The 16,269-nt window shown below is 37.2% G+C and overlaps 1 protein-coding gene across 2 annotated transcripts in view; it reads right to left on the minus strand.

Moving 5' to 3' along the window:
- Nucleotides 1-431: 431 nt before the first annotated feature.
- The window catches only part of VPS50 (VPS50 subunit of EARP/GARPII complex), a 129,762-nt gene continuing 113,924 nt past the window's right edge, over nucleotides 432-16,269 (minus strand). For both annotated transcript variants that reach the window (XM_077776242.1, XM_077776241.1), the window contains exons 23-28: nucleotides 12,137-12,285; nucleotides 11,023-11,119; nucleotides 9,871-10,029; nucleotides 6,092-6,213; nucleotides 4,118-4,307; nucleotides 432-1,174 (exon numbers count right to left, since the gene is read on the minus strand). In XM_077776242.1, the coding sequence (XP_077632368.1) occupies nucleotides 1,055-1,174; nucleotides 4,118-4,307; nucleotides 6,092-6,213; nucleotides 9,871-10,029; nucleotides 11,023-11,119; nucleotides 12,137-12,285 (837 nt within the window). In that variant the 3' untranslated portion in view covers nucleotides 432-1,054. The remainder of the gene's footprint in view (nucleotides 1,175-4,117; nucleotides 4,308-6,091; nucleotides 6,214-9,870; nucleotides 10,030-11,022; nucleotides 11,120-12,136; nucleotides 12,286-16,269) is intronic.

A 16,269-nucleotide genomic window follows, 5' to 3' on the forward strand; every position in this document is an offset into this window, starting at 1 on the left:
TCTGGCTTCAAAAGCAAAATACACAGTTATTAATTAACTGAGTTCCAAAGTTTATCACTAGCTAGCTCACATTATTTTACATCTGTGATACAAAGCAGACATGTAAGAAAGATGAATATATGACCATAAGCTAATACTTGACTAACAGTCCTTTCCCTAACTCAGCTAAGCCAGGTTTTGCCATACTAAGACAAAAGCTGAATTCAAAGAGAGCAACACTTATGTGGAAAAATGTCCCACGTTAAAAAAAAAAAAAAATCCCACAATCACCATTCTGTGTGCTACTCAGGCACTGTAAAAGTACCCTCAATAAGTTACTTTTCACCATTGGTTTCGGGATATAAGATGATTAAAATTAGAACACACTGAAAAACTCCATTATGGTTTCATAAACTCTACCTGCAAATATCAAAATTTAGTCTCACATAGGCTGATAGTGTTAGAGTATAACATTTATTCAATTTCATCATTTATGATCACTGTTAACCAAATTAACCCCGAGATAAACTCACATTCAAAAACACAGAGAGCATAATGATTTTTCAACTATTTTGCTTACATGTACTTTTCAATTCTCATGCAGTGCTCATAATTAGGAGATACTGTACATAAAACCTCTCATTTATGCTTTTAAGAACCAAGGAGAGAGGGCAAAAAAAAAACAAAAAACCCAAAACCAACAACAAACACATAAATTCATTATCCAAAAAGTGCCCATGGATGTACTGTCACTGTTCCTTCTAATTGTACACCTACAGTACATTCTTCAGTAAAATGTGTAACTGCAGTCACATAACAATACTTATGACAAGGCAATGATATCATTTCAGGAAAAAAATACAACAGAGGACACTCGAAGTTGAAGAGAAGGACCAGAGCATATAAAAGTCATTTGAGAATACCACACAGACTTCAGTGTTTTCCACTTTCCTGTTGGAAAGAACATGCACAGAGATTTCTTAGCAGACAATTGTCAGGAATGCATGAAAAATTGGCTTTCATGTCATCTATGTTGAGAGAAGATCAACGCCATTGAGAAAAAAGAATGTGTTCATTATCTTTTGGGTCTGTCTATATCATCTATAGCAGCTAGAAGCTTTTGTCTTGCTTTCTTATTGATATGGGATCCCAGGCAAACATTTACAAGATTGGTCAGCTGTTTCGTTGAATATTCCTGCTCGGGGAAAAAAAAAATGTTAGTATGCTCAAAGACATGTATTTGATCAATGCAAGGAAAGAACAGACACTCAGGTTTCAGTGGATAGTGACTGAGCACTACAAATCAGTGAAAAACAGTGGAAATTATAGTTTAAGACATGAAAGACAAATTATTTACTGAGCTATAATAACAATAAGGATACTGCAGCATACATTTGAAACAGAAAGCACTGGAATCTTTTTAATATGGTAAAGTAATCTGATGTGCCTATGTTTTTTGTTACTTTTAAGACTATCTTGTTCTACTTTTAAGACTACCTTAAGAAAGATTAGGCTTTATTAAGCTATTAAAATACACCGACCTCCCAAATTTTTAAAATGCTACTAAGTAAGTATTTTCTGGAACTCTATATTTTACAAACATTTTAAGGGGGAAGAAAAAAATCTCTAACCACAGAACAACTTTTCTGAGATATGATAAATGAGTACAGTAATAAGGATCAAAAAGATTTTAATCCTTCATATTGTCATTGTAGCTAATAAGTAAAATTAAGACTACAAGTATTTTATGCTGTACAAATCTATTTGGTTCCTGAATTTCAGATGAGTTGCTAGGATGAGAATGAATAGGGACTCATCAGAAAGATTTGCATATTGATCTGGTTCTGGAGGATGAATAGCAAGAGTTCAGATAAGGAAAGAGAGTTCTATACTAAATCTATTAAGAAAAGTCATCTGTCAGGATGCCTGGTGGCTTAGTCGGTTAAGTGTCTGACTTGATCTCAGCTCAGGTGATGATCTCACAGTTCATGAGTTCGAGCCCCAAGTTGAGCTCTGCGCTGACAGCACAGAGCCTGCTTGAGATTCTCTCTCTCTCTCTGTCCCTCCCACTTATGCTCAAGTTATTTCACTCTCTCAGAAATAAACATTAAAAGAAAATAAAAGAAATGTCATCTGTCTGGGGTGCCTGGGTGGCTCAGTTGGTTAAATGTCCAACTGTTGACTTTGGCTCAGGTCATGATCTCACAGTTTTGAGATCGAGCCCTGTGTCAGGCTCCAAGGTGACAGCACAGAGCCTGCTTGGGATTCTCTCTCTCTCTCTCTCTCTCTCTCTCTCTGCACCTCCTCTGCTCTCCTTCTGCCTCAAAATAAATAAAAACTTAAAAAAAAAAAAGAAAGTCATTTGTTTTCACTGGAGGTAGCCACTAAAGAGAGTATAATTTAAAAACATGAGAAACAGCTCATTTTAAAAAGTCAGCAGGGGCAGCTGGGTGGCTCAGTCAGTTAAGCATCCAAATTCGGCTCAGGTCATGATCTCACGGTTCATGAGTTCAAGCCCCATGTGGGGCTCTCTGCTGTCAGCACGGAGCCCCCTTTAGATCCTCTGTCCCTGCCTCTCTCTGCCCCTCCTCTGCTCTCTCTCAAAAATGAACATTAAAAAAATACTACTACCAAAAATTTTAAAAATTAATCAATTAATTAAAAAAATAAAAGTTCAGCAAACTATTCAGTTTGTGTATCTCCTCTGAGAGCTCCTATTAGCATGTGGTAAATTCTCTCTATCAGTCAACACTTAAAAAGTATCTACTGCCATCAGCACTGGGCTAGACCTTGTGGGGAGTGCCCTAGAAGGCAGGACAGTCAGGTCCTGAGAAAATTACAGTGAATTACATATATCAGTTAAAGTTCTCACAAAATACTAGCCTAATAATTTTGGTTCACTATATTAAAAGAGGAACCTAAAAAATGGGTACTATTCTTGTATCAAATCATGGATATCTAAGAGCTATGCTTTCTCTCTTCAGTTACTTGTATTCTTTCCCTAAACCCCTTCCTCAGTAGCAACGTCAAAGTGTTTGCAGCTTCCTTTACTAAATGAATTCCAACAACATTCAGCAGTTCATCTGCACCTGGTTTAGCATTCTGGTTTTCAAATGTCAGATGTTGGTGGGACTAAAAGGGGTGACATTTTCCACAATTCTGGTGTATTGTTCAAAATCACTGAAAATAATATATACATTTCTACTTTGCTCCTAATGATCTGAAACTGACCTACAATGGGCACATTTGCACAAAACTCAGGCTGATATTCATTTCATTTTTCTAGAGTATTGAAACCAGGCAGGATGAGGCTGATAGAATATAAATAATTCCTTACTTCTTTACCCTGTCAAAAGAAATAAAAACTTGCTTTGCTTTTACCCATGTTATAGCATAAGTAAACGTGACTACTAGAGTTACTGAAGGAATACAATTGGTGATAATTTTAATGCTTTCCATGTTTTCATTAAATCTGTCTTCACATACTGCCTACCTATACAAATGACTGAACAATCCCAAAGAAAAGCTCCCCATATTGAGCATGTGGTAGTGATATATGGTGAGTTGAACTGTGCCCAAAATTCAGCATCCCATATAACGCTTGATAGTATTTTTCTCAATTTATCTATATATCCCACACAAAAGAAAAATGATCACATCTATACTCAAGGCAAAGTTTAATGTAGAATAAAGTTAAATTTAGTCTTTTAAATATTAACATAAATATTTAAATTAATCATCATTAATACATGTCAGTGTGGTCAGCATGATACCAGTTCATTGTTGAGGGCTATAAGGCTTAAGTTATATAATAGACTTTAGCTCGTGAATCATTTTAGTGTTGCTGTCTTCAATTTGTCTTGATGTTAACCAACTTCAGCCTTTTCCAACAATACAGTTGAAGAATAAACATAGCTAAAGTTCAGACTCTGCCTACCTTTCCAGATAATTACTGTTACAGTTCTGAAAGATCTCAAAAGGATCTGATTACGCAAAGGGCATTGCATAGACACAGTGTGAATATGGTAAAGAACTGGCTGTTTCTTTATATTTCACTCTTGAATTATATAATATACCAGACAAGAACAGCACAAAGGAAAAGGAATAAAAACTTAATTAACTGTTTTCCAGCTCTCACCCTGTGCTCTTTGATCCAGCGTTCCATGTCATTCTCGGTTAGATAGTAGGCTTTAATATAGGTTTCCACAAATTCTTTATCAGGAATGGGTCTAATATCTGTTAGTTTTTCAAGTTTCATTAAAAACTGTTGAAAATCCAATTGCATCAAGGCACGACCCTCATTACTACACTTCTTGACGTTGGCATATCTAAGATACACAACAATAAAAAAAACAGAGGATGGAAAAAGAAGCCTGTAGGTACTTCAACTTTTCTTTAACCCATATCTAGACAGATTCTCTAGAAATGAGAAGGCTGTAAGAAAAACAACACATGAGCCTTGTGTCAGAAGGACTGGGTTGTGTTCGGACCCTGTCACTCAGCAGTCATTTTACCTATGGGGCCTCAGTTTCCTCATTTCCAAAGCAAAAATATCAAATAACTTCTAAAGTTCTTTGCAGCTCTAGAGACTACAGTTCCCCACAGTTCATTAAGATAATCATCTGTAAGAAAGTTAAACTGGTATCCCAGTCAATTTGGCTGCCAAGAATTATTTATAAGAACTAAGCTATGAATACTCCAAAGTAATCTTAGTTTCATAAAACTGTTCAATATTGTAACTACTGGGTGCAAAGGAAACAAATGTAATAATTCTCCTATGAACAGTCAGCAAACCAGAGAAACCTGTAAGCATCTGAGAAAAGAGAGCATATACATAGTTTTCATAATAAAACACTTCATAGACTTATTCTGACACCCGACACTACTGAAAAACTGTGTTCTAAGGTGGAGTAGTAATAAGAATAAATGTATTAACCCTTAGAGTACAACATTTTATTACTCATAAGTCAGTGTCTCATTCCTTCAATAATATCCAATCCAAAAAATGTAGTACTTCCCCTAAGGAAATCTGCAAGGAAACTAAAGCACATATTATTTGAAGCGAAGTGACCAGGGTTTTTGTTTTTGTTTTTTTTTTAATAATAAAAAATGCTTCATACAGAAATAAAACCTTTACTTTTCTACTTTATTAAATAAATTTATTAAAAATACTTTTCAGTCATGACTGTTGACACAGGGCCATTCTGTGACATATGGCACTGTTGATTTTTCAATACAGAGTGCCAAAACTTGTCAGCTTATCACTGTCACCTTCCCACTAAGACTTTCTTCTTTATAACAAAGAAGAACCGAAATCAGATAAATGATAATGTGGAAATTCACTTGATACACAACTACAGACTGCATGAATGGTCTTCGAGATAGCAGACTGCTTTCCAGAGTCTGTGTTCTATGTGCAAGCATGATCTCTGAGTAAGTGGGAAAATAAGTACAGATAGATCTTTAAATTCAAAATATGAAAGATGTACACAGTTTACAATGATACAATAATATTATTAACTGACAGTGATTATGAGGACTAATTTTGTCATCAGAAAATTAGAGATTCATAAACCTTCTTGGTATTTGAAAACTGTGTGACCCTGGATAAGTTATTTAACCTCTGTAAGCCTCAATTTTCTGAAGCTAGATTTTCTCCTTGATAAAACAGAGAATGATGGTTCTATCAAAGAGTTTATGTTAGTTAGGATTTGGTGATATTATCCTGTGAAGTGCTTGATCCAGTAAATGACACACAGTGCTCAATAAATGTTATGCATAATCATAATAATTACATTATTAAGGAATAATGACTATTATGAGTTTAACTTTCAGATAACAATTAGATGCTACTTTCCTTGCTCCTCTACTAGCTGGTTCTAGGTCACCACAGAGAAAAGAAAGCACAGACAGAAGAGCCATAGTGGGGTTTAAAGTTTCTTCAATTTTCTTCAATTATGTTCTAAAGTCAAACCTGAATTATTGTAGGAATATATTTACTATTATTTATGATTTCCTCTACCTATTCTCTCCAGTAGTGATAATACACAATATTATCTATAGATTACGATTTATCATTGAAGACTCAGATAATGCTTTCATCAAAACTTACCCTTCCACAATAGTTCTATTGGCCAACCGTATACAGTGTTCCCAAAGTATATTAGACACAGGCAGAGGTATCCGAACTCTCTTAGAAACCTCATTTAACCTCCTGTTAAACTGCTCAAATTCCTAAGAAGACAAAAATCATGGCCATATGTGAATATAATTATAATTCCACATTGCTTTTCCATCTCACTGGCAAAGAAGATACAGAAAGACTCAGAGTCAAACTAAGCAAAACAAAAAGGGAGAATGCAAAAGATAACTTGGACTTAGTATGAAGTTTTTTTTTTTAAGTATATCAAACTGTATAAACTGTGTTGTGATACAGGGTACACTATATTTCTCTCAAGGAAATAAGTGTCATTAACAGATTAAACAATACTACCAATGTTCAAATGCTTCTTTATCTCAAATTTTTCTATGACTGTTGGTATGGGCTAAAAGACTTTAATAACCTAAAAAGTCATTAAAGTTATCTTCAAGAAACCCAGTTTAATTTTTTAAAATGTTTATTCATTTATTTTTGAGAGAGAGAGAATGTGTGAATGGGGAAGGACAGAGACACACAAAATCCAAAGCAGCCTCTAGGCTCCGGGCTGTCAGCACAGAGTCCAACACAGGGCTTGAATCCACGAACCGTGAGATCATGACCAGAGACAAAGTTGAATGCTTAACTGAATGAACCACTGAGGCACCCCAGAAAACCCAGTTTTAAAAAATGTTTTAAAAGCTTTCAACTCAGAGTGAACTGTGAATCACTTGTAATTTGAGGCCATACTCCTTAGAGAGCAATCAGATAAATTACTCTTTTTCTTAAACATTTTTTAAATGTAAATAAATTATATCCTGAATGATTTGAAAGTTATGTGATAGCTGCAAATTTTTAGTACAAAGGAAAAAATAAAGTAAAACAATTCTGGTTTCCTACAGAAAAACTAAATATTTTCATTACTTATTAGTAACTTTTATGATACCACTGCACTAAAAATAAAAATACATGTGACTCATTTAGACAAATTCTAACAATTACATAAAAGCAAATGGTTTATTGTTCATTAAATATATTTCTAGTTTCTTTGGACGATTAATCATCTAAATATGTTCATTTACAAAAGTAAATGATATTGATCCTTCCTTGACAGTATTTCAAATATATATAACAAAGCTTAAAATGACATTTTTCCTTCCGTTTCCTCAAAACAGCAGCCACACATTGCTTAGTAAGTCAAGAATGACATGTCTTCAAATATTCTAATAACACATGGGAGGAAAAGGAATCTAATTACCAGTCAAGCTACTACATGATTACTTGCTATCCTTTTGCTAATCACAATTTTTGATGATTTATTTTTGACAACTGTTTTAAATTATTTATGAAAAAGTAAATTTTCAATCCACTAAGCTTACTTTTGAAAATCGAAGTTAAACAAACAACAGATCTTCATCCTTTTGGTCTTATGAATCTACCAGACACTACCATTTGTTACTGCATTCATGCTTCACTAAACTCTGCGTTAGCTTTCCGGAGTCATGATTCAGTACTTTTTCATTAATATTTTATTTTTTAACTTTTTAATGTAATTTTTTAATGTTTTTATTTTTAAGAGGGAGAGAAAGTGTGAGCAGGGGAGGGCCAGAGCCCTCTGTGAGCAGAGGGAGACACAGAATCTGAAGCAGACTCCAGGCTCTGAGCTCTCAGCACAGAGTCCAACGCGGGGCTCGAACTCATGAACTGTGAGATCATGACCCGAGCTGAAGTCAGACGCTTAACCTACTGAGCCACCCAGGCACCCCACTAATATTTTAAAGATAAAGTTATATGCTAACTGTATGAAATGTCACTCTACTCACTGCTAAATCCAATGTTCAAGAATGCTTGTTATCAAATGAATAATAAAGCCATTTCATTTTACTTATGATGGGGGGAGGGCAACAAATACAGGGTGTTTTTTACCTAAAGGTTTGGATTTGGCAGAGTAATAGAAAGGATAAGAGTTATATAAAAGTTTCTGTAGAAAAGAAGGTTTTAAGCTGCTAAAAACTGGGTTCAGGTTAATAATCAAAATAACACTGGTTCTTTCTTAAAATACTAATGTTTCTTATAATTAAGAATAACTAAAGCAAGTAGGCTCCTTCTGGTATACATATCCACTAAATATAGAAGTCCCTTTCTTCTTGGGGCACCTGGGTGGCTCAGTCAGTTAAGTGACCGACTTCGGCACAGCTCATGATCTCACGGTTCGTGGGCTTAAGCCCCACGTCAGGCTCTGTGCTGACAGCTAGCTCAGAGCCTAGAGCCTGTTTCAGATTCTGTGTCTCCCTCTCTCTCTGACCCTCCCCTGCTCACACTGTCTCTCTCTCAGAAATAAATAAAACATTAAAAAAAATTTTTTTAACTAAAAGAAAGAAGTCTCTTTCTTCTTACATCCCTGTGAGTACCACGGTTAGCATCCCATAAAAAATAAAAGCAATCTTTCAAAAACAAAATTGTTTTAAAAAAATGGGGAGTCTGATTATTTATAAATTACATTTATCTATCACACTCCAAATTAAAATTCCCAATAGAAACCTCCTGGATGCCGTAGAAAGCAAAGTTCTCCCAGGGTGGCAATTAAAGAGCACCCTTGTTGTCACTCACCCCTCAGACTTGACATTCGCCCCTAGACATTGCTAACTGTGTCCCGCCCTTACTTCCTGAGTTGGAGTCTTCATCACAGAGCTCTAGAAGGGCACCAGGCATTGCTGGGAGTTGGCACACTAGATGATGAGCTCCGCCGCCATCCCTGTTATGATCTCTGGCTTTGCTTATTGGTTAGCAAGTGTCCCCAGCTACTATGTGTTGCCCTGGACTAAGCAGGGAAGAATGCTTATATAAATGAGATAAAAGTGAGGAGCTTAAGAAGGCCAATTTTCTTTTCACTGACAAATATGAAAAACAGATCTTTTCTGAAAGTGGTTTTCATTTTCTCGGATGCCCTTTCCTCGCCTCAGAAAACCGGAGGCCTCATCTCTTGCTTCCTTTGGGCCTCTCCACAATTCTCCCTTTGTCAGGATCCTCCTTTGACCACAAGTAAATAAACAGTATTACCACTCCCGCCCCCAACCGACACCCTGCTAGTCTGTATCCCACTTCTGCTGCTTATTTACTTTTCCACAGGACTATTCATCATCTGACATGTCTTATCTTCATTTATGTCTTTATTGTTGTCTCTATACGGGGCACGTAAATTCCTTGAGGGCATTTAAGTTCCTTAATTCCCAACTATATTGTCAGCACCTAGATCATTGTGTGGCACTAGTCAGGTGATCTACAAGTATCTCTTGATGCGTAAATGACAAAAAGTGTACAATTCTTTCCAGAAAACTTTTAAATGTAAGTTTTAAATGCAAAGGTGTTTGCATGACGCATTGCAANAAGAGCCGGATCTCTTGCTGATTAATCTGTACAGTACAGAAATATCTTCTAATTAAATAGAAATATCTTCTTGTCACCTTAGTCATGGTTACTGAGATTACACAATATGAAAGTCAACCAAGACATGCCGATCAAACTCTCATTCAAGATGGGAAATTAGCAAGCAAAACCAAAAAATCTACATAGTATTCTTGGGTCTGACAGAACACAAAATTCGAAAAGCAAATCTATTCCAGTTCAGAGGCTTTAATATCGTGATGCTGGAAACGTGATAAAACTATAACCTCACTACCTTGGGGCAACGGCAATGAGCGGAATAGTTCTCCTCATAGACTCCACTTTGACAAAGATGCTCCCAGAGTACTTGCCTTCAGCAGGGCATCTACATATATGTTGTGCTGTGACATAATTTCTTTCACGTCCCACTTCACATTAGCCATTAGGAGCAGCATCTGTTCATAATCAATAGCTTTACCAGCTACAATCCAATAAATTGGCTTGCGTAGTTCACTGGCAGTTGAGACTGTCTGAAATAAATTTCACAGAAGTGAAAAATGACAGATATTTTCTAAAAGTTTCAGATTTACGAAAAATATTTTGTGCCTATTTCCAGTATCTGTCACATCTAAAAATAAAACACTGCATATCTGGAGATTTCAACTATGAAAACACTGTAGGCAGAGGTCTTACATACAATCAGTTTGATGCCACTGATACTACAACTATAAAGAATCAGAGATTTTCATGGAGACTAGCAAATATTTCTCAAATTTTCCACTTCTCTCCATTTCTACTCCAACTGCCCCATCTTAAGATTTCATCATCTCTCAACTATATTTCTGTAACAGCCTGCAAGCCAGTCTCCTGGCCTGTAGGCTTGCCATCTACTGTCGCCAACTATTCTTTCTAACACACACACTGAGCACACCACTTACCTGTTTCAAATCCTCCGGGACCTTCCCAGTACCCCTGAAATAAAGTCCACCTCCTGTCTGAGAGCACTGCGCTCCATGTGGCTCCTGCTTATTACTCCAGCCACCTTTCTCATCCCAAGCCTTCTTCCCTGCTCTGACAATTTGAGTTTTCTTCAGCTGCTTACATGTACCATGCTCTCACTGGCTGATCTTCATGTTAGCCATTCCTCTGGTTTGGAATATACTCCCGATGTACCCAGCTCATCTGGTTTAAACGTCACATCCTCCAGACACCCTTTCTAGACAACCTTTTCCCACCCACACCTCCCTTCCTCCCCCAGCCAAGGTTAAAGAGCCTGCTGCTGTTTCCTTCCACTTATCATACTTTATTGTAAATACAGTTTTGATGAGCTCTCTCTTTCTCATCAGACTAAAAGTTATATGAGGTGCTCAGTAAGTATTTAACACAGGAATTCACAAGTGAATAAATATATTCTAATCACTCTCCTGGAATACAGACACTGGCCAGTAGCTAAGAAATCTGAAATAATGTGTGACAATCTTATCTCGCTCACAGTTGAAATGACATCCAAGACCATCTCTGACCTGAGAATAAAACTGCTGAAGAAAGGGCTTTTTGACTGCAGGCATCACAGCATCCAGATGGGGCTGAAGGAACTCGAACTGTTCAGCCAAGAATACCCTAAAGGGAACAAATAGCCCACCATTTAAGTGGAGTGCATGATCTAGAGCCTGTCACTACTTTTGTAACCCTTAAGATCTGTAAGCAAAAGTTTAACCATTAAAATTCCTTTCCACTTTAGTGAACTACTTTGTATTAGCTCATTTACAACCTATGCAGAACTTAACGCTGAGCTCATCACTGAATGTGAGCAGAGGTGCAAAAAGAGGGGCTTCAAAAAACTACTCTGGAAACCTTAAGGCGAAGAGCTATGCTGCTTTTCATGTGAGACAGGAGCAAAGTTCACATAAAAGACTGAAGAAAAGATACAACAGTATTTTTTGAAAGGAGTTCTTATAAAGATCCTATTTAATTATACAAAACAGATCGCTGAATTCACAGATTTAACATCTGGCACTTCTCAGAAGTAACCTTATGTGACAAACCATAACTTGGCTGACTTACATGTGAACTTCCGGTCAGGAGGCTGTGTGTGCAGGAGTGGGAGTCATTTGCCTGGAGGACTGCCAGCAACTACCCAACTTTTCTCTTTTTGTTATGTACCCAAAAACTCAAGTTATACTGGACTACATTTTATGGAAGTCATACGCTTTAACTGTATTCAAAATCGGGGTCAGGAAGTATTCTCGCTGATGTCAAGGGATGACTACATTTACCACTAAACTAACAATGTAACTACAGTTTCTCTAGAATCACAATTTGATAGGAAAATATAAAATACACTATAATATGTTTTTTAAAGTTTTACTTTAAAGCAAGGATCATGTTACTAAAGACTGAAACCTAAAAGATTTCCCTTCTTTCATTTATAGAACTGAAAACCAACCATGCAGTTTTAAAAATCTATTTTAGGATATATTGGTAATCTATTTTAGGATATACGTCTCAGAAATACATGACACTCAGAAGAGAGAGATGTATACGGCTAGAAATTGGCTAGAAATCTAATTATACAATGCTTACTCTTAAACTTTTCTTAAGTACTTAATGGTAAAGCAACTGTTTTTAACAACTTACAAGGATTCTGTGGCAACCACTCTTTCCGCCAACCCATATAATGTATCCCCAGATGTCAATACCACTAGGTGACTGAGGTGTGGGCTTGGTACCTTCTCCTTTCTCTCTTCTACCGCTGTGAGTGTAGCAGTAGGATCCACTGAAACTTCCTGAAAATACAACACAAGCACATACACAGCCTGAAATCAAATCTAATAGCAATAAACCATGTGATCTTACAAAACTGGACCCATAATTAAAATACTCATAGGCATACATATTAATTACATTTAGTTCTTCCTTTTCCTTCCTTTGTATTTTCTAACTACTGGAAATTTCCTTTTTATACTAAGTGAATATGATCCAACTCTACGCGCTATCATCTGTGCACGACCTGAAGTCGGCCAGTCCAAGCAATCTTTATGAACTGGCAGATATTTCATAGAGACAACAGTGAGATGCCCTCCAAGAACCTGTAAATGAGGAAAGGGAGACTGTCTCCTGAGGATCATCAAGCTGGAACATTCCAAAATCATGGTGCAATTAAACATTTCACATCCAAACTTTAATTAAGGTTAACTTAGGTATAATCTCAAGAAGACAGGACTAGAATGCCCTTACAAACTGAAACTGAGCTAACTGTATTATAGAAGTCTGTAGTCACACTGCTGATGAGAAGGAAGATAGACAGTTAATGGGAGGAAAAGAAAGGATGCCCGGAGTGCAGAGTATATTGAGCTTTAAAAGATCCTCAAAGAGACTGATGGGTATGGGAGGGAGGGGAAAGGAGGTGATGGGCATGGAGGAGGGCACTTGTGGGGATGAACACTGGGTGTTACATGGAAACCAACTTGACAATAAACTATTAAAAAAAAAGATCCTCAAAGAAAATTATTGCACAGAATTTGGATACAAACAAATCTAAAAGTGTACAAAATGGAAATCTAGGTTACTTCATAAATCAATTACATAGTCACAAATCTCCAACACTTGCCTTATGAATGAGAGATATCAAATGCACAGTGGGAGCATAACAAGCTTACAAATTCAGCAAAATGGAACTAAAACATTATAAAACCTTCCAAGTTAGAAAATGGTTTTATTCTTCTTTAGTTCTTTTTTATATCCTATCTTCTACTAAAGATACTGTTTCTTTTCAATCTCTAATTACTCAATTAGCATTTAAAAGTTATTTTGGGAACAACTGTTCTTTCTCTAAGGGAGAATCAGGATTAGGAACCTATGCAAGTTAATCAATGTCACCACTCCATTATTTCTACTAAATAGGAAAGTAAGTCCTTCTACTAAAAAGGAAAATAATCATCCATTCCTGCTTGTGCCTGTGCACACACATGCGGACACACACACAATAACATACTGTTTGGTACCAACTGGCTGCCTGTGTTATTTAATGTCTATGGTCATTCAAATCACCATCTACCAGACTATCCAAGTGAGAAACCTTAGAATCATTCGTGCCTCCCCCTTCTCCTCCTCTCCATCATGCCTAAGCACACACCTCTCATGCCTGTTTCTTCCTCTCGCCCTGCTTCATCAGGACCAAGGCTCCAGAGCATTCTTGCCTCGACTAACAGTCCCCAGATACAGACTTCTGCCTCTGGCTTTTCCTATTTCCATTCCACTTTGCATACAGTTCACTGGTTGGTATTTTTAGAATACTCAAGTGATTTCTAAAAGGGAGATGTGATCACACCACTCCCCAGTTTAAGAGTCTCGATGGACTATCCACTCCTTATAGAAAAAAAGCCTGAACTGTCACCATGATATTACTCCTTACAGTGATACCAGCTAGCCTGCCAGCCTCATTTCTAGGTAATCTTGCCCCTAAGGTCTAGCCGCACTGGACTTGCTATACCTTTCCTCCTCAAACTCTTGTCTTACCAGCTCTCTTCTTACCTCCCTAGCTCTCTCTTCATTTCTTAAGTGTGAGGTCATATTCACCTCCTTTCTATAATGTTCTCAATCTCCCAAGAATTAGTATCTTTTTTATGTTAACATTATCTACACACGTACACTTAATGTCTGCATGTCCCATAAGGTGCACTTAGTCAATTGTTGTTTCCTGACCCTTCCATCTCACTGTGAGTTCTTGGAGGGCTGGGACCAATTTCATCATCTTTGTATCTGAAAACCTCCTGGCATTAGCAGGTCCTCTAATAGTTTAATTGATAGAGATGGAGATAAGACAGTCTTTACTTCCCTTCCTCTTATTCTCTTTCAAGCCCGTTCCAATCAGGCTTTTGTCTGCCCTATTCCAAAGAAACAGTTATCAAGGTCTCCAATGGCATCCTATGGCCAAGTCCAATATAACTCTGAATATCCATTTTATTTAACCTACTGTAGCATCCTACATAACTAATCTTGAAAAAAGTTCTTCACTTGCTTTCCAGAGCACCATACCCTTCTAGTTTTTCTTCTATGTCACCAGCCATTTTTCAGATTGCTTTGCTAGTTTGTCCTTCCTCTCCCTGACCTTCAAATAGTGGAGTGTCCTAGAGTTCAGTCCTCAGACTTCTCTCACTCACACTCTACTCCCTAGATGCATTTCATCTCTCAGTTTACATATCAGTCAGATGCCAAGAGCTCAAAATGTATATGCTAGCCCTGATCTCTTACCTGTAGTACATTTAACATAGCTGAAAACTGAACTCAAATGTGTCCCTCCTAAAAGTCTTATCCACCCCACAGTAATGGCACTTTCATTCTCCAGAGGTTAGGTGTCATTATTGACTCCTATCAGAGTCATATCCCACTTCTAACCCATCAACAGATCTGGACGGGTCTACCTTCAAAACAGGTCCAGGATCTGATCCTGTTTCACTACTTCTTCCATTAACACCTTGGTACAAGCCACCTCATCTCTCTCCCTAACGCTTATACACTGTAGCCAAAATAATTCTTTTACCTAATTTCAGTTCTTCTGCTTAAAGCTCTTTACCAGCTTCCCATGTTACTTGGAGTAAAATCCAAAAGCTGTACATGATTTAGGCTCTGGCTACCTCTTTGGTTTCATATATCACCAACCCTCTTACTTGCTTCATTCTAGTTATACTCACCTCTGTGCTGTTCCTGGAATAGGTCAAATATGGTCTTTGCATGCCTTGTTTCCTCCACCTGAAACACTTCTTCCCATAATATTCCCTCTCTTTCAGAAAAGAATTTGCACACGAGTAGGGAGTTTTATGTGGTTGCTATCTCCCCACCAAACTGTATCCTCAACTCCCAGACAGGGGCTGGCATCATATATAAAGTGTTCAATAAACAGGCACTAAATAAGTGTTTCTTAAATAAATGAATCCTCATTCATGTGGCTCACTCTTCTATTTCTTCCTTTACAGATCTACTTGAATGTTACCTTCCCAGAAAGGCCTTGTGTGATTACCTAAACAAACTCATACCCTTTTACTTCTCTTTCTACCCTTTCCTAGTTCTTTGTAATTCCTGACACAATCTGACATTAAACTAGATATTCATTTATTTCTTCTGTGCCTCTTCTACCAGAAAGCCCATCCACTGGTCTTCTACAAAGTATCTCAGCACTCATTATGTGCTTGTGGACGGACTTAATAATAAAGCTAGCTATCCAACTATCATGGATCCCTTGAGTCTTATTCCCTCCTCACATAGCTCGTTGCCTTCCATTTACGTCCAATACCTCCTATAATATTCTGATTTTCTTCTTAGTTCAGAGTTGTGAATATCCACCTCAGAACAAGCCAACAGATGGTGAGGAGAAGTGAAATCTGAAACTAGAAAAACTAATGAAGAAATTGGGCGAAGAGATCACTCACTTGGGCAAGATGGCTAAGCTAGACAGAGCGGCCCCAGCGGGATAGAAGTAGGTAACAGAAAATCGTTCCGGAGAGGTAGATTTGGCTGCATCACAACAAAGCACTTTCTATCAAACAGAGGTCTATGGCAAGAAGGGTGATGAGTTCCCTATGGAAAGAGGTTCGATCAGAAGCTGACAGCTACTCGGAATGTATAAAAGCTGTACAGGTTAAAGGAGCACAGGTAAGCTTCCTTCTATGTTTGTATGAGTAGAAACTTGGGAGTATTATACTCCACAAGTATATTCTAAGCATCAAACACACCCTCTTTTAAAATATTTTATAAGTAAACTGACAAAAAAC

Source organism: Crocuta crocuta, unplaced genomic scaffold, assembly GCF_008692635.1.
Source record: "Crocuta crocuta isolate KB4526 unplaced genomic scaffold, BGI_CrCroc_1.0 scaffold37, whole genome shotgun sequence".
NCBI lineage: Eukaryota > Metazoa > Chordata > Mammalia > Carnivora > Hyaenidae > Crocuta > Crocuta crocuta.